General features: G+C 32.7%; 3 protein-coding genes across 3 annotated transcripts; 2 read left to right on the top strand and 1 right to left on the bottom strand.

Annotated features, from left to right (window-relative positions):
* LOC109346957 (transcription factor MYB36-like) lies at positions 3,814-6,055 on the top strand. Its single transcript, XM_019586698.1, has 3 exons — positions 3,814-4,063; positions 4,218-4,347; positions 5,069-6,055. The coding sequence occupies exons 1-3, from the start codon at positions 3,928-3,930 to the stop codon at positions 5,862-5,864; spliced, it is 1,062 nt and encodes a 353-aa protein (XP_019442243.1). The 5' UTR covers positions 3,814-3,927; the 3' UTR covers positions 5,865-6,055.
* LOC109342163 (flavonoid 3-O-glucosyltransferase-like) lies at positions 6,677-9,230 on the bottom strand. The gene is made up of 2 exons (XM_019580213.1): positions 8,551-9,230; positions 6,677-7,533 (listed from the first exon to the last, which is right to left on the bottom strand). Exons 1-2 carry the CDS (start codon positions 9,038-9,040, stop codon positions 6,677-6,679), a joined length of 1,347 nt encoding a protein of 448 aa, XP_019435758.1. The 5' UTR covers positions 9,041-9,230.
* LOC109342154 (pathogenesis-related protein PR-1-like) lies at positions 18,592-19,231 on the top strand. Its single transcript, XM_019580200.1, has one exon. It carries the CDS (start codon positions 18,704-18,706, stop codon positions 19,214-19,216), a length of 513 nt encoding a protein of 170 aa, XP_019435745.1. The 5' UTR covers positions 18,592-18,703; the 3' UTR covers positions 19,217-19,231.

Here is a 19,506-nt window from a genome sequence, read left to right as displayed (position 1 = left end):
AGAAATCGTGGAAACGATTCTACTTCACATTATTCCATGTAAAATTTCATGATTCAAGTGTTATAATAGGGAGAAGGAGTGATTAGATCTTGTTGTGAGATTCGAAATGTAATCTTCTAACCTTTGTACTCTTAGATTCGATTCCATTGTAATTGTTATTTGATTTTGGGAAGTTCATCCCGTTCTTAATGCATGAATTTAGTTTGCTACTAATTTCTTGTTCTTGGGTTCAAGTTTAATTGGGAAGTTAAACTTGACACCGAACCTATATCATCTTCCTTCATACATCATTGCTCTAGGGATGGAGAATGATGAATGAATTGCTTTTACATGGAACGTAATGCTAGTTAATTGTTCAAATACCCAAGGAATTAGTATTTAAGCAATTATCTAAGGATTTTACACTTAAGGGATTGATGTGAATGATATGTGCATCTGAATTAGTAACTTCACAATTCACTTGGAATTGAATCCATGGATGTCATTGGGAAAGAATGATGCATTTCGATCCCAATTTATTTTACTTACTTATTGTTCAATTTATGATTTTTTTTTACAATTAAACATAAATTTTTATAAAAACATCATTGTAAAGATATACTCAATTCATTCTTGTAGGAATTAATGAAAATCTAGTTGCTCCCTGAGGACGATATCCCGATATTTTACCATATTTTATTACTTGGACGATACGGTGCACTTGTCGTTCCGTAAATTTCTAACAGCTCATTGTGGTTAATAATAGGAATAATAACCTTCCTAATCTTTGGGGCTTGTGCTCCAATGTCCTATCTCGTATTGTATCCAATGTCCAATGTCTTTATCCAAGATTGCATCTGCATCGCATCAGAGGCGATCAATCTTCTTAGTCATAAGTCTTTTGGTGGCAACATGGATGTGAAACTTGATATCAAAAAGGCATTTGACACCTTGGATTAGAAGTTCTTGCTGGATACTTTATAAGCCTTTGGCTTTAACCATAAATTCAGAAAATGGATAGAGGTCATTTTACATTATGAAAGGCTTTCAATCTCTATAAATGGTCAAAATGTTGGGTTTTTCAAGTGTTGCAGATGAGTGAGGTAGAATGACCCTCTTTCTCCCTTGTTGTTCTACATTGCTGAGAATGCGCTAAGTAGAGGAATATCCAAGTTGCACACAGAAAGATGAGCTCCATAATTGGCCCTAAACTCCTTCAAACTCTTACTCATGTTCTATATGCTGATGATCTCCTTATATTCTGCAAAGGCATCTGAAAAGAGTTGCTTTGTCTCAAGAATTTAGTGGGTTGTTATACCCAGGCTTCTGGCTAACATATAAATATCAATAAGTGCAAGTTCTAAACTGCTAATGGTGCAACCAAAAACACTGTTAGGCTTTCCAACTTATTGGGTTTCTCATCTGGTTCTATGCCTTTCAATTACCTAGGTGTGCATTTGTTCAAAGGTAAACCTAAGAAGGTTTTCCTACAGCCTATTGCTGATAGAATCATAACTAAGATGGCTTCTTGGAAGGGTTCTTCTCTCACAATCATGGGAAGAGTAGAGTTGGTAAAGTCAATCATTCAAAGTATGCTAGTTTATAGCTTCCATATTTACAAATGGCCCATTCAGTTGGTGAAGAATCTGGACAGCAAAATAAAAAATTTCATCTAGTCTGGGGATACTGAGGTCAAAAAATTGGTCACAGTAGCTTGGAGTAAAGTGTGCACAAGATACTCTAAAGGTGGTTTAGGTGTCAGATCAATCAGAAAAATGAACAAGGCTGCTCTTCTAAAGTTAGCTTGGGATATGATGTCTTCCAATGATGAGTGGGCTATCTTCTATAGAAGGAGATTTGGTTGCAATAGGGCCACCCCTAACAAGTACTTCTTGTCTTCTACTTGGCCTGGAATCAAAGAAAATTGGAACCTTGCTAACAAGAATTCCTTATGGTTAGTTGGTGAAGGTTCAAGAATTAAGTTTTGGAATGATAACTGGCTAGGAGAGCCTTTGGTGGATTGTTTGGAAATTCCTGAAGATATGCAACTTGCTTTGTCTGCTTTAGTCTCTGATTTCATTCTTGACAATAGATGGATAATTCCTTCCCTCATTACTAATCTCTTCCCTGAGGTTAGCAGAAGAATTGTTTCTACTATCATATCTAACAAAAGGGATAAGCTCATTTGGTCAAATTCAGAGAATGGTGTCCTTGATCTTAGAAATGCCTTCATCTCAATTGACTCTAATCCCCCTGGGCTTTCCTGGTGCAAGTTGATATGGGCCAATTTCATTCCTCCATCCCAATCTTTTCTTGTTTGGAGGTTTTTTCATAATAAGGTGACTTTGGATAATAATGTGCAGAAAAAAGGTTGAAGCTTAGTTTCCATGTGCTCTCTTTGTAACTTTAGCATTGAGAGCTCTAACCACCTATTTCTCTCTTGTCCGTTTGCTACTTAGCTTTGGTGCTGATTGAGTAGTCTTGATTCAATCAACTTGGATTTGTCTTCAATATCAACAATTTTCATGTCCTGCAGCAAGTAGGGAAACTCTCAATTGAAGGAGGTGCTAACTGCCTTGATCATTCACACCATGAACTCCATCTGGTTCTCTAGAAATCAATTGAGATTCAATGATAAAAAAGTCTCTTTAGTTCAGGCTATAAGCAGGATTAAATGGAAAACTACTCTTTCAGGCAAGGGATCTAAAGTTGTTTCCTCTTCTTCAATTAGGGATTTCTTGCTGCTCAAGTATGTGAAAATTACTCCTAATATAAGCAAGGCTCCTAATATAGTGGAAGTCTTGTGGAAAACTTCTTCCATGGGTTGGATAAAGACCAACACAAATGGTGCGGATCATGGCTTCCCAGGTCTAGCAGGGGGTGTGACATTTTTAGAGACAATTGGGGTGATTTCATAGCTTGCTTCTCCTCCGACTTGCTGATACAAAACTCTCTGTATGTTGAACTTCACTCTGTCATTGCAGTAGTGGAATTAGCTTATTGTAGAGGTTGGACCTCTCTATGGTTAGAGTGTGACTCCATAATGGTAGTGGATATCTTCAAGGGCAATGCAACGGTTCCTTGGAAGCTTCAAAACAGATGGGATCTTTGTAAAATAAAGATGGCCTCAATGAACCTAGTCATATCACATATCTTTAGAGAGGGCAACTCTTGTGCAGATAAGTTAACTACATTTGGGATTAGGACTAGGTCAAATCATTGGGGGAATGTTATGCCCAATTTCATCAAGAATGACTTCCAAAGGAATAGGAGTGCCCTTCCTAACTATAGGTTCAAAAACTTATAATGGTTTTTTTTTTGTATCTTGGCTCTCTATTATAATATATTTGTGCAATAGAACTTCTGTTAAAAAAAATGAACCAAAGTAATATGTGTTTCATTTTCCATTAGGATTATGAAGTCAATTAATTACACAATTATACTTCAGAAATAATTACTAGCTAGTAGGGACATTTACTATATATACAAGCAATGATATAATTTACAATATAGTTCGGATGGCTTGACAATGGAACATTTTCGAGGACGATGGAGACAAACTAAGAGTATGAAGGATTCTTTTGATCAAGTACATGCGGGGCTTGAGTTCAACAGTTCAAGTATTAAATTAATGAACCTGTGAAAAAGCAGTGCAATTTTTTATGAAAAAGTAGAAATTTTATGTTGCGTTTGTCTAGTTGCATGCATACTTACGTGTATGAGCGAACTTATCCAAAAAGTAAGAGAGAGAAAGGAGAGAGGAATAAACCCTAGAACAAGAATAAATATGGGGTTGAATATAGCTAGTTAGGGTAGAGGGAGTAAGACTTTTTGTACTATAAATCTTTCTCTTCTTTCACCGAAGTTTCCCCAACAATCTCACAAACCCTTCTCTTGAATTCTCTTTCAACAAAAGACAGAAAACAAAACAATTAACATAAGAAAAAGATGGGTAGAGCTCCATGCTGTGACAAGGCCAATGTTAAGAAAGGACCTTGGTCTCCTGAAGAGGATGCTGCACTCAAAGACTACATTGAAAAAAATGGAACTGGAGGAAATTGGATTGCTCTTCCTCAGAAAATAGGTACATATCCTAAGTCACCTTTGTTAATTACATGCAATAATTAATATCTTCTTAGAATATATATTGTTTGGCTTTGGTAAAGGTTAAATATTCATCAATTGATCAAATTTCTTACCATATAGTTAATATATATGTGGATACAAATAATTCTCAGGGCTCAAAAGATGTGGAAAGAGTTGCAGGCTTAGGTGGTTGAATTACTTGAGACCTAATATCAAGCATGGTGGATTTACTGAAGAAGAAGACAACATCATATGCAGTCTTTACATTAGCATTGGCAGCAGGTCTTAATTCTCTGCCAAAAATTAAACCATTATACCATCTCCGTCTATGCAATAGTTTTTCTCAATTTCAACATATTCTCTTTTGTCCCATTTCTTTGTCACTAGCATCACTCCATGTTACTTTTGGAGTTATTCCTAGGAATCTTAACTAAGCAAAAATACTTGAATATATCATTCATATATCTTAATATAATATAGATACTCCAAAAGTGATTTGTTATGCCAAACTATATCTCAAATCTTATCTCGCACCAATACTCTTAAAATGTTTTTCCATATCTCTCTAGATACTCAAATTACCATATAGAAATATTTTAAGATAGAGAAAAACATAATACATAATTAGCTAAGATAAAAACATATCATCTAATCTACCATAGAGAAAAAGGATAAAGAACCTATGTTGCATAGAAAATGAAGAAAGACATAGTATAATGCTGATCAATACGACAGTTTCAATATTATTCCTATTGGTGTGCAATTGATTACTTATATAATAATATGATTTTTGTTTTGTATTTAGTAATTACTAATATGTTCTTTAGTTGGAATTTGAAAGGTTATAAATTTTATATATATATATATATATATATTATATTATATTATATGTATATCTTCAACGTACTCTATATTTTTTAAGATAAATATGTGTATCAACGTACTCAGCTCTTATTAGTACATGCACTTGTCATCTAATTTCAATATTATTATCTATATATAGATGGTCCATTATTGCAGCACAACTATCTGGAAGAACCGATAATGATATCAAGAATTATTGGAATACAAGATTGAAGAAGAAACTGCTGGGAAGGCACAAACAATCTAACTTCAACACAAAAGAAACAAACGGGACAGACGATAATTCATCAAATTCCCTAAGCAGTTCTGCTCTTGAAAGACTTCAATTGCATATGCAACTTCAAAGCCTTCAAAACCCTTTTTCTTTCTACAGTAATCCATCACTGTGGCCTAAGTGGCATCCGTCCCAAGAAAAGATGATTCAGCAATCTTTGAAAGATGCCTCTAACTCTAACACTGTTGTGATGCAAGGACAAAAATATGAGTTTGACAAACCAACTAATATTGTTAGTGGTTTTCTTCAACAAGATATTGGCGCAAATATGAATACCCTAAAGGTTGAGAATCCTTTGAACAACAATTCAGTTCCCTTTGCTAATTCTGGGAATAATCTTCCAATGCATTCATCAAGTATTGTTGACCAAACTAATAGTATGGGATTTCAGCAAGTTTGTGCACTGCAAATAACTGAACATGATAACATTCTCAACAACAAAATTACAATGGGTAATTACTTGCCACAGGAACAACAGAATATGGCTGGATTTGATTGTTTCAGAGAGATGAATGGTTCAAATGACAATAGCAACTTGATTTGGTGGTCCAATGATTCTGATTCAAAGTCAGCATCAACAAGCTCTTGGGATTCATCAACTACTCCAGTTCTTATGCCAGAAGGAATGTTCCATGATTATGAACTAGGTTACAGTTTCTAGAAAGTCACAAGGATTTAACTTTAATTTCTTAGCTATGGTGATTTGTTATCTTAGTCATAAGATGGGGAAAGAGAAGAATGAGTAACGTGTCTTTAAACAACATCGTGAATATGTTTAATAATGTAAATAAATGTTCGGGTACTCCTTCAATATAATGTCTTATGAGGTATAAACTCCTAGTTTATTCTGAATATGTAAGTATAGATTACTAGAAGGCCCTTTAATTTGTATATATCATCCTGATATTAGTTCCACAAAATTGAAAGACGGTAATATTGAAGTTTGGGAGTCCTACATTTAAGAAATGAGCCGAAATTTGCAGCAAATTTTATCTAATGTAGTACATGTAATGAAAAAATGCATTTGATCTTGGATATACTTTCAGTTAGCTAGGTTTAGTGCTCATAAATGTATGTGTAATTGAGTATATCAAGATATTCAGCTGACTTCTTGCTGTTTTTTTATTTGCAAATGTTTAGTATGTTAGTATTTATTGCGGACGAGACTCGAACCTTCAACCTTCTTTACTCCATATTTTCTTGGTGTGTTATATTCGTACTTTCATATATGTAAAGGAAAACAGTTCCAAATCAAGGGTTGGGGGACTAGGGAGAGAGAATAAAAGCTGGCTTTTCTGATTTTCACAAGATTAGTAAGAGAAAAAATAATCTTACAATGGGTTATTGAAGTAAAAAAATAAAATAAAAACTTTCACAAGCTGGATATTGAAAAATATATTAAGATGTAGAAGTTCATGATTCGCATACAATGGGTTTCAAACCAAGCTTCTCAAGTAATGTGGACCTTAAATTTCAACTTGTGACAATGTTTATCAAAGTAGTGAAATCTTGTATAGAGCTACCTTGAGGTTCAATTGCTTTCAATGCACACTCCCTGAGTCCAAGTACCTTCTGCCTCATCACCCTCCCTTTCTCACTTGACATGGTTAATTCCAAAGCTCTAAGAACATTTTCTTTAGTGAAAGCACCATTCTCAATTCCCACACCAATCCCCCATTCATGTTCAAGCATCTTGTTGTTCAATTTCTGGTCTCCAAAAAATGGCCTACAAATCATTGGTACACCACCAACCATGCATTCCAATATAGAATTCCACCCACAATGTGTCACACACACTCCAACTGAAGAATGTTGAAGGATTTCATTTTGTGGTGCCCATGCAACAACTTTCCCTTGATTTTTTGTCCTTTCCAAGAACCCTTTTGGCAATTGTTTCTCAGGATTTCCACTAAATGCCCAAATAAATGGGAACTTACATTCCTCTAAGGCCTCTGCTAGTGCAAAAAGCTCATGGGGTGGTGGTGTTATGAGACTTCCAAAGCTAACATATATTACTGATTCCTTCTTATGCTGCTTTAACCATTCTAGGCAATGTTCCTCATCAGGGACATGATGTTGTGGTGTTGTCAATGTGAATGGACCAACGTTTAGTAGCATTTTGAACTTTGATTTTAGAACATCAGCAATAACTGGGTGTACATCAGTAAAAGAGTTCATTGCAACCACGGTTGCTTGTGACAATGTTGTTCCCATTCTGTGTAGCATAGTTGCCATTGGGTTCTCTATATCCCTCACTACCCCTTCAGGCAAGTCAGAAACCTTCACCCCAGATAAACCAGTAAGAAAATCGATACTTGGGTCATCACAGACTGCAAAACAGCAACAAACATACTCATTAAACAGGCTAATTACCTAAAATATTTATATGCAAAACAGTTGAACAACCTGTAAAAGAGATGTCATTGATTCTTGGAGATGGGGTCTTGATAGCTCGGGTGACTATGTGGTTAAAACTACTTATTTGGCTCAATTGAATCATCAACAATCGCCTATAGGTAAAGAGCTTAAAAATTGTTGGATTAATTGTGTTCCTTCAAATATTGCTTGTTTTGTTTGGAAACTTATGAGAAGAAGGCTCCCAACAAAGGATGAATTATTTAAAAGGAATGTTATTGTGACAATGGATGACATGGTTTGCAAGTTATGTAATAATCATGTTGAATCCATTGATCACTTATTCATATCTTGTGACTTTGCTTTAAGTGTTTGGAAGGGCTTTTATTCTTGGTTACAAACAAATGTTGTAACTACTTCTTCAATTATGGAGTCTTTCAAGCATCATGAATCCCTGAGAAGTGGTAAATGTGCAAAATTGTGGAGAATGCTTTGGTTTGCCGTCGTCTGGTCTGTGTGGCTTTTGAGAAATGATATGATCTTCTTGGAGAAGGCGCCGAGTTATGTGAACCTTATTGATCTAATTCAAACTAGATCTTGGATTTGGTTTAACTCTTTTAATTCTAAAAATTCTGTTTCTTTTGCAAGTTGGTGCATTGATCCCAAAACTTGTATAGGACTTCATACTACAAAGTTGACGTCTTGATCTCTTTTGTATTGGGTGGGCACCCCTTGTGCTCATTATAATACAATTTTATTTATCGAAAAAAAAAAAAACAGTTACAAGGCGATATTGAGACAAGCTAGCGAGTTAGGAATCCAGTCGAATACGGTGTTCTATTCTTTTTTGGGAGATAATCTTAAAAAGTAAGTGATTCTTTCTTGAAATAATCGATTCATATCAGTATTCATCTTGGTTATAAAATATATAATCTTATGTACATTACATTAGGACAAGGTAGAAGATTTATTGAGTTAGAAAATGTTCTTACCATCATTGGATTTGGAGGATATCCTTTCCCTTAGAAGATCAGTTTCAATATGAACAAGGACAGAGTGAGGCCCTGCAGTCCAAAGTGGAACCCACTTGCAATCAAATTCCTTAGCCATTTCCGCACCAAACCAATAAAACGCATCAGTGATCAAACAAGTAATATTCATCCCTGTCTCAGCCACTACCTCATCAATTGCATTCCTAAAATTCCCTGGCAATACATGTATGAATTTTCCAATTGCTTCCATAGGGTGCCGCAGCACGTGACCCTCTGGAAGCCCATCATGCACGTTATAAACGTGTATGTTTCCCTTGTTCAATGCTAATGTTTTCGCATTCGATGCACGTGTGCTGAAGAACGAGAATCGCACGTCGGGGTACTCAGCTGCAATTCTTAGCACCATGCTTAGAAGTGGACCTGCATGTGTCCCGAATGGAAACGCCAAAATTGCCACATGCTTGGAATCAAATGGTATAGCAATTTTCATGGAGTGTGGACTTTGGACTATTCGAAATTGATCACTTGATATAGAAGAAAGATTAGAACCCTCTTCTATATGTGATTAATTAGTATTACTGTATTTGTTTGTTGATGCTTTATGTTTGAAAAGTTATGGTATGTTTTATAATCAGATCCTGCATGGCGGTTATAAAATGTGTAACAATGAAGGAGTTGTCCTAAAAGATAGAAAACGGAAAGAAACATGCATGAAGAAATTGAGTTGTATGTTTTAACAAACTAAACGGTTATGTACAGGAAGGTATGTGAAAAATGCGTGTGATGAGATTGATGGCACTAACTAACTACCCAAAGCTGTGCGAATTATAAAATTTAAAAGCGATTATTAATGAGTTAACTTCCAACGTGATAATTAATAACGAGCAAACAGCTTTTTTCTTGGTGTGTTTTTGCAACGGCCCAACAATAATTATAAAATAGACATGAAACTAGACAGAAATAGTTCCAATAAAATAATAATAATAATAATCTATATAGATATCAGAAAATAAGTGATCCAAAAAAAGTATTGTATGAAGTTTATGAATTAATTTATACTTAATAAAATATATAAAGTCGGAACATTTTCCTTGCAGAAACTACCAATCTGTTTTCTTTAATAATTTTGAAGAAATTTACTATACATTCAAAATGTTAATTTGTTAATTAAAACCATTGCAAATGACTACAATATCATCTAAATGAACCAAAGTAAATTTTGTATAAATATTAAAAATGCATTCACTTTTATATTTTAATCTGTGTGGCATTACATTCTATTCATAGTGCCCTTATGCAAAACCATTGTTGTATCTATATTGTCGCGTAAGTATATTCTCTTATACTTGTATTTGATAAGAAAACTGATATATCCTTTTACAAATTTTTTTATATTATAAGAAAATTAATATATGTTATAAATTGATATTTTATTTATTAACAAAAGAAAAACTTGTATAAAGATATATCAAACACATCACGTTCGGAAATAAATACACTTATTTTTTTAGGTGTATCATGTAGGACTATGTTTTAATTAGAATTTAATTTTTAATATATTATTAAGATTTTATTGGTTGTCTACGTAGATATATTAGCATACAAGTTTTATGTGTTAAATGTTGATTTATAAGCGCCTAATGGGAAGGAAATTTGTATGAGAATTTGGTGGATGATATATCATTATTCTTTTAAAATTCATCTCTCTAGCTAGTTCATGATATATATATATATATAGTATGATGAAATTTTCCTCTTTTTTATCCTCATCTTATTTAACTAATTAATTTTCATTATCATTGTTGCATTTCATTCTCTTAGAAAATTATCCAGAAAAATATTCAAAAAATGAATGTGATTTGTAGTTACTTTAATTATTGTTGTTGAATATTATCATGGTTTTTGTTATTTTTGTTATTTATCTATTTCACTTTGAAGAAAATGTGAACAAATAAGATCTATTATGATTCTGGTCTTCATGATCAAATGGTTAGATTGCATTATTTTTGTATGCATTCTCTTAAATAAAAAGTCAAGTTTCAATATATATATTAAATGGATATGTTAATAGTCCATGCTTTAAGATCAAAAGAAAACTTTTAGGAGGATTATTCTTTTAAAATCATAAAGTTATATATATGCATCTATTGAAATTAAATTCTTTGCCCTGCATTGAATGAGGCATGAGAAAGGACACGGATGCAAGGGTTAAGAATAAGAACCCAACATAATAAGAAGCATGTATCTATTATGCTTTAAAGATCAAAAGATAGGAGGATTATTCTTTTATAATCATAAACCTATATGCATCTATTGAAATTAAATTCTTTGCCCTGCATTAATGAGGCATGAGAAAGGACAGATGCTACGGTTAAGAACAAGAACCCTTGGGTATAATAATAAATAGTAAGATTATTTTTTTAATTTCAATTTATAAATAGTAAGATTTTAAACGGACTATAATTTGTAATCTGTTATTGTTTAGGTACCTTTGCTGGAAACTAAATATAAACAAATCTATTTTGTTTGGGTCAGGTAGAAAAATTGTTTGTTTTTTACATAGTAAATTACTGAAAATGGTATGAAGATATTTGCTTATGTTATGATTATTTGGATTGTTTTTTACACTATTTTTAAATATATATTTTTTAATATCTACGATCATATATATTTTTACTATAAATTTCTAATATTGCATAATAAATGCTAAAAATATATATATTAAAATAAAATATAATATAAAAAATAAATATCAATATTAAAAAACAACATGACACACAAATAAATAGAAGTTGTTAAACTTGAATTATACAATTCGCAAAATAAATAATACACAAATTAAGTTTTATACAAAAGTTTTAATAAGTTATGGTGATGATCTGAAGAATTAAAGAGTTAGGTGGAACAGTAAAAAGGAGGAGTGAGATAAAGTTATGATAAGGTAAAATGGGAAGTGAAAAATTAAAAATAAAATAATCCAACTCATAATTTTGGAGCTTCTACTTTTGACTTATTTTTAGGAAAAAAATGGGTTTATAATTTTATTTGGTTTCCAAACATACATAGTTTATATTTTAAGCATATTTTTCTAAAAATAAGCAAAATCTCACAAATTTAATTCTTATCAAATATGCATTAACAATAATAAGTATTTCACAAAAAGCGATATATAAAATATAGAAAATGCTCTAGCAATCCTTAATTATACTATTCACAATTTGAAACATGAAAGTATTGAAATGCAAGGGTTCTACCAGACTTTTTGGGATATAGTGGGTAATGATGTTTGTTGCTCCGTGACCCAGTTCTTCAACCAGGGTTGGATCCTTCCCAACATGAACTCTAATTCGGTTATTCTGATTCCCAAAAACACCAATGCGGTCAAAATTGAAGATTACAGACCTATTGCTATTGCCAACTTTCAATTCAAGATTATCACCAAGGTTCTTGTTGATAGGCTGTCTATTATTGCTCCTAAAATCATCTCCTCTCAACGAAAGGGTTTCATCTGGGATAGAAAAATTCAGGATTGCATCTATCTTGCTTCCGAAGCAGTCAACCTTCTTGATTATAAAACTTTTGGGGGTAATATGGCAATAAGGCTTGATATCAAAAAGGCTTTTGATACAATTGACTGGGATTTTATTATTTCAACTTTGACTACGTTTGGCTTCAACATGCATTTTACCAATCTGATCAAGGTAATTCTGAGTTCTGCTAGACTCTCTTTCTGTGTGAATGGTCAAATGGTCGGGTTCACAAATTGTCGTCGGGGGGTGAGGCAGGGGATCCTCTCTCTCCCCTTCTTTTCTGTATTGCTGAGGATGTTTTCAGCAGGGGCATCATGAATTTGGTGAATGATAGAAAGCTCAGTCCTATCTCTGGCCCTAACATGCTTTAGACTCCCAGTCATGTTTTATATGCAGATGACATTATGATCTTCTACAAAGGCACAAAGAGTAATCTTCTGGCTCTGAAATCTCTGATTCGGGACTATTCTTCGGCTTCAGGTCAGCATATTAGCACTATTAAGTGCAAATTCTACATAAAAAATGCTCCGGCTAGGAAAGTGTCCAACATTTCCAATTAATTGGGTTTTCAGCAGGGTTCTCTGCCTTTCAACTACCTAGGGGTGCCTCTCTTTACTGGTAAACCTAAAAAGTGTCACTTTCAACCTATTGCTGACAAAATTATTCTCAAATTATCTACTTGGAAGGGCTCTCTTCTATCTATTATGGGTAGGGTTGAGTTGGTCAAATCTATTTGTCAAAGTATGTTGGTTTACAGTTTCCATGTCTATAAATGGCCAGCCCAGTTATTAAAATGGGTGGATTCGAAGATGAGAAACTCCATCTGGTCTGGTAACACGGAGGTTCGGAAAATTGTTACTGTTGCGTGGAACCAAGTTTCCTCTTCTTCCTTAGGTGGGCTTGGTCTTAAGTCTATTAAACTTATGAATAAGTCGGCCCTTTTAAAGTTGGCTTGGGATATGTTATCTTCTCAACAAGAGTGGGCTTCTTTCTACAGAGAGAGATTTGGTTGTAACAGAATTGTCCCTCCTAGGTACCACAAGTCCTCTATTTGGCACGAACAAGTCCTCTATTTGGCATGGCATTAAGGACAACTGGTCTATGGTGGACGTGAACTCTAGGTGGCTGGTTGGAGATGGTAGGAACATTAACTTCTGGACTGATAACTGGTTGGGTGAGACTCTGGTCGATGCTCTTCATATCCCTACTCACCTGCATACCTCTATGAAGGCTAAAGTTGTTGATTTCATCTCTGGTTTCAATTGGGTTATCCCTATTTCTATTTTGCTCAGGTTCCCAGAAATTATTTCAAAAACTAAGGATATCCCCATTGCTAACTCCCGGGATAGATTCATTTCGCAGGACTCTTCTGACGGTATCCTAACTGCTAAGTTAGCTTATGATAGCCTAATTCTCTCCATCATTCCTGACCATTGGCGGAATAACATCTGGTTCAATTCTATTGCTCCTTCGAAGTCCTTTATTACTTGGAGGCTCTTGAATGGGAAAATGCCTACAGATGATAATCTTCAAAAGCGTGGCTGCTATATGGGCTCTATGTGCAATCTTTGCAGATCTAACACGGAAGGCTCATCTCATCTCTTCTTGACTTGTCCTTTCCTGCATACCTCTATGAAGGCTAAAGTTGTTGATTTCATCTCTGGTTTCAATTGGGTTATCCCTATTTCTATTTTGCTCAGGTTCCCAGAAATTATTTCAAAAACTAAGGATATCCCTATTGCTAACTCCCGAGATAGATTCATTTGGCAGGACTCTTCTGACGGTATCCTAACTGCTAAGTTAGCTTATGATAGCCTAATTCTCTCCATCAGCCCTAACCATTGGCGGAATAACATCTGGTTCAATTCCATTCCTCCTTCGAAGTCCTTTATTACTTGGAGGCTCTTGAATGGAAAAATGCCTACATATGATAATCTTCAAAAGCGTGGCTGCTATATGGGCTCTATGTGCAATCTTTGCAGATCTAACACGGAAGGCTCATCTCATCTCTTCTTGACTTGTCCTTTTGTTATTTACTTGTGGAATTGGCTCGGTTCTCATCTGGCAATCTCCATGTTCTCATCTAGCAATCTCCATTGATACTTCTTCTATCAATACTTTATTTTCTATCTGCAACAATAGTTGGAGTAAGCAAATGAACGAAATGCTTTCGGCCTGCATTATCTACACTATCCATACAATCTGGTTTTGCCGTAACAAAAACATATTTGAGGACAAGAAGATCTCTCTTGCTCAGGAAATTTCCAGAATCAAAAGGGAAGTTAATCTTTCCGGTTCCCTCTCTTTAGCAACTGGTAAGAATTCTATACAAGAATTTTGCATGTTTAAAGCTTTAAATCTGTCGGTTAGGCCCTGCAAGTCTCCTTCAATAACTGAAGTGATATGGTCTCCTCCTACTCGAAATTGGATAAAAATCAACACAGATGGTGTGGCTCACGGTTCCCCTGGTTATTCTGGTGGGGGTGGCATATTCTGTGATCATCATGGAAATTTCGTGGGGGCTTTTGCAACTTTCTTAGGTATTCATTCTATCATTTTTGCGGAGCTCAGTGCTGCTTTAATAGCTATTGGTTTAGCTGTTAATCAGGGGTGGTCTAATATTTGGTTGGAGTGTGACTCCACTATGGTTGTTGATATTTTCAACAGCAAAGCCTCGCCCCTTTGGAAGTTGTTAAATAAGTGAATTGTCTGTAAAACCTCCATCGCTAACCTGAACTTCAAAATTTCTCACATCTTCAGAGAGGGAAACAAATGTGCCGATAAGTTGGCCAATCATGGTCTATTTTATAGGTCTAATTTATAGTGGAATATATTGCCATCATTTCTTAATGAGGATTTTGCTAGAAACAAGTTAGGTCTTCCTAACTTTAGATTTAGAAACTTGTAACTTTGTTTCCTTGTATTCCTTCTTTTTAATCTATTTCTGTCTGTGCCTTGCACTCTCGGTTTAAAAAAGAAAAAAGAAATGCAAGAGTTCAATCGGGGTATAGACTTATAGACATTGATCACCTATTTTCAATGGTGTCATATTCCTTATCTTAAACTAATTACATATTGTAATATAAATAAAAGAATTTTTTTTTAAAAGTAAATTGTAATATTATGATTATGTCAACCTAGAGAACGAGAAATTGTTCTACACAAATTACCTTTGTCCATAAACATATAGTGTCCATATCTACACATTGTCCAATCATAAACAGTTCTTTCAAGTTCATGTGCTTAAAAAGGGAATCTCTGCATCATTGGATAACATTTATATATACTACTATGAAAACATAATTTAAAAGTAAATGAGTAGTTTATTTTTTTATTCTAAAATTATCCTTATAATAGAAATAGAAAATAAAATGGTATTAATAAATAATATTAATGAATATATGATGAATTATTCATTTACATTATTGCTTATTTATTAATTACAAAACTAATAATAATCCTTGAACGGTCCATATAAAGAAATGTAGCATAAAGTTTTATGTACAGAAAATGTACAGTTACTATATTTTCCATTTGGTGTAACATATTCCATTAAATATTCAATCACCTAAACGGAAAGGAAGATATGTGGCTTTGAATTATATAATATTTATTCAAAGTAAGACCGCAAGAAATGTCTAAACATTAAAAATCACATCCGATATAAAGAAATGCTTCAACCCAAAAATATTCAATTATTATATATGTTCACATTCATATGCATACATTTATATCATGTCTCAACCTTTTAATAGTGTGATTAATCATTATTCATGTTGATGATTAGTTGGTTCTTATGTCTATTTTATAAATTGCACTTTCATTATATATGATCATTTTTAATAAAATAAAATAAAATATACATTATTAAATTGCTTGCTAAATGATTCATCTTACTAAGTATGTTTCTGTCAAAGTGTTGCACTCTAAAAATATTATTTCAGAAAACTGAAACATTTTTAGATAATGATGTGCAATGGAACAAAATATATATCTATATATATATATATATATATATAAATATAAGCATGTATGTCTAGTTTAACTGACATGCTGTTTAATTATTAAACCACCGGTTGAACCACTGTAGCACTATACCCTAGTACTCTGGCCGGTTTGATAACCGGTACAGTTTTAACAACACTCCTTCTAATAAGAACAACCTTACATTTATTATTATTTGTATTTATTTTTTCATGTGAATCAACCTGATTGTCTACTCATGTTGACCTTTAGTTGGTAAACATGGATTTTAGTCATTTTTGTTTAAGTATCATATTATTCACTCTCACATTTAAATCATGTATCGCATTTGAGAGTTTATTATTCATAACTTATTGATTGATCATAAATTCCTTAATGAGAGGATTAATATGGGGAAGTTATGCTCGATAAAACTCGTTTATGGGTTTCATATTAACAATAATCTATTCATCTACTTTTTACATATTGATCTTTAAATTTATTAATGTTTTATTACACGGTTATTATTTATCATACCAAGTGTCCAAGTGGATGCATCATTATTATTTTATTATCTTAGTAATGGGATTAATTTTGGTTGGTGAAAAGGTGCAATATCAGTCGATCAATTACTCCTTTAATAGTTAAAAATTAATATTTTTTTAATGAATTAGAATAATCAAAATCATTAGATTCATGAATATGAAAACATATATACATAAATAATGTAAGATTTTTTATAAGAAAGTCAATTTGATAATAATTTAATTATTATATACTTAATCTCAAATAATATAAATATAGATTGACAGACATAACAGTATTTATCAATATGCTATGCTAGTATGAATAATAGTTGAAGTGTGAGAAGATAGTGAGAAAAATATAAATATGTGTTGTTGACTAAAAGGCAAGAGAGAAAAAAATAGGTTTGACAAAGCTATAAAGTTATGATGATCTATTACAATTTTTATGATATGTCAATGTTTAATTGAACGAGCAGGAAATGTATAAGAAGTTTGGATAACTTCATTAAAAAATATCCACCTTTGAGTAAGGACTTTCGAAATAAATTCATCAATATTTCAATTTTATAATAATTATAAAAGTAGAAGTAAATACAAAAGTATGAATAATTATAAAATTAGGAGTAAATATAAAAGTCAGATTAATTATAAATGTAGATTCTAATTAGCCACCATTACCAATAAGTTTAGCTTTTGCATGCCCCGTTTAATTTGTATATGATGTGCAAAAGAACAAAAAAAAGTAAATTTGTGAGATTAAAATATTTGAAAATGAAAATAATCTATTTAAATTATGTACCACTGTTATGAATTTTTTTTTTCCAAATATATCTTTTATTTGACAACATATGCTACGAATTTTTTTTACTCTTTCATTTAATAAAAATTCATACACATCGAAAGATTATACTATGAGGTTTATTGCTAAAAATATTCACATTTTTATTTATTTATTTATTTATATACATATATATATTTTATTTTTTATTTATGTATCATATCTCAACTCTTTAATAATGTGATTAGTCGTCATTTTTGGTGATGATTAGTTGGTTTCTTATATTCATTATTTAAATTGCACTTTGATTATATATATGTTCATTTTTAATAAAAATATAAAATAGATACATCATTAAATTGTGCTATATTATTTTTAAATTGCTTGTTAAATGATTGGTTGTACTAAGTGAGTTCCACTCAAAGTTTTGTACTCTAAAGATATTATTTCAGAAAAATTAAATATTTTTAGTTGATGGCGTCCAAAGGAACAAAATATATACATTTATCCTATGGAAAATTTTGAAAATGCCAATAATTTATGAAATAAAAAAAGAGTTGAAATCAAATATTTTAACTATTGTTCTTTCACTTTATATATTATTTTATTATGAGATTATTATTTATTCTACCAAGTGCCAAAATTCATGCATCATTATTATTTTATTATCTTAGTAATAATATGCAGTAAGGAATAAAAGTCGAAATGCTATTTTTAATTATTTAATCATGACACCAGAAATAATTTCATTTATGAGATTAATTTTGGTTGGTGAAAAAGGTGTAATATTAGTCAACCAATCTTAGTTAGTACACATGTTTCTCCCGTAATAATTAAAAATTAATAATTTACTAATGAATTATGATAATAGAATAGTATCAATCTTTGCATTCATGAATAGGAAATAATATATGCACCAATAATATTTAAGAAATTTATATAAGGGAGTAAATTTAACAATAATTTAATTACTATACAATCAATTCTAAATTTCCAACTTAAGTTCAACTCATTTGATTTATCAACCAAATTTGTCAAACTAAATAATTAGTTAAGTTTAAATAAAATACTAAATTAATTTGATTTATTATCGGTCTACTTATGAAGTGAATGTTAAGAAAACATTAATCTTTCACTTGTCTCTCTATTAATTAATAGAATTAATGGAGAGGATTTCTTTCTAGTAATGATAAAACTAAAAATGCAACGACCATAGAACATGGATGCAATCCAATTGAGTTGAAAAATGTTGGTTTCACTCTCAACTCCCTATCTCCTGAGTTATATAAATACACCCCTTCGATTAACCAGTTAGAGTACCCCTCTTCAATTCTCTAGTACCTAGTTCCAATACAATGAGGCATTCCACACATTATTCTCTCGCCATCACCCTGTTTCTATTGCTAGTCTTAACCACTCATGCAACAATCCCAGGCCAAAAGAAACATAGAAGCCTAGCAGACCGATTCTTGACTCCTCAGAATGCTGCTCGATCCGCAGTGCAGTTGAGGCCACTGGTGTGGGACACAAAGCTAGCACAATATGCGCAATCATACGCGAACCAAAGGCGCAATGACTGCGCCCTCGAGCACTCAAACGGCCCATATGGTGAGAACATATTTTGGGGCAGTGGCTCAGGGTGGAAGCCAGCACAAGCTGTTAAGGCTTGGGTTGAAGAGCGTCAGTGGTACAATTATTCGGAAAATTCTTGTGCTGATGGACAGATGTGTGGACATTACACTCAGATTGTGTGGGGAACAACAACAAAGGTTGGGTGTGCTAGTGTTACCTGCAATGATGATAAGGGCATGTTCATGACTTGCAATTATGATCCTCCTGGTAACTACTATGGAGAAAGACCTTACTGAAACTTAAAGGGGAAAGAAATATCACAGACAAGTCAATAATGTTATGGCCATTTCCCACTCTAGCTCTACCTCACCAACTGTCTTCATTGCTTTTGCCATGTGGCTTTTATTATAGACATGTCTCTTGCATTAAATCATTCACCTCTCTTGTATCCTTCCCTTTATTCTTTGCTAAATATTGTAAGAGTAACTACCAAATAATCATACTCACAAGAAAGTGAGTTATATTACTTTAAATCAATCATTAATAAATAAAATATAATTTTATAACACGTTCCTTTTATTATGGT

This window comes from Lupinus angustifolius, chromosome LG01, assembly GCF_001865875.1.
Source record: "Lupinus angustifolius cultivar Tanjil chromosome LG01, LupAngTanjil_v1.0, whole genome shotgun sequence".
Lineage (NCBI taxonomy): Eukaryota > Viridiplantae > Streptophyta > Magnoliopsida > Fabales > Fabaceae > Lupinus > Lupinus angustifolius.
This window is presented reverse-complemented; position numbering and strand designations above follow the sequence as displayed.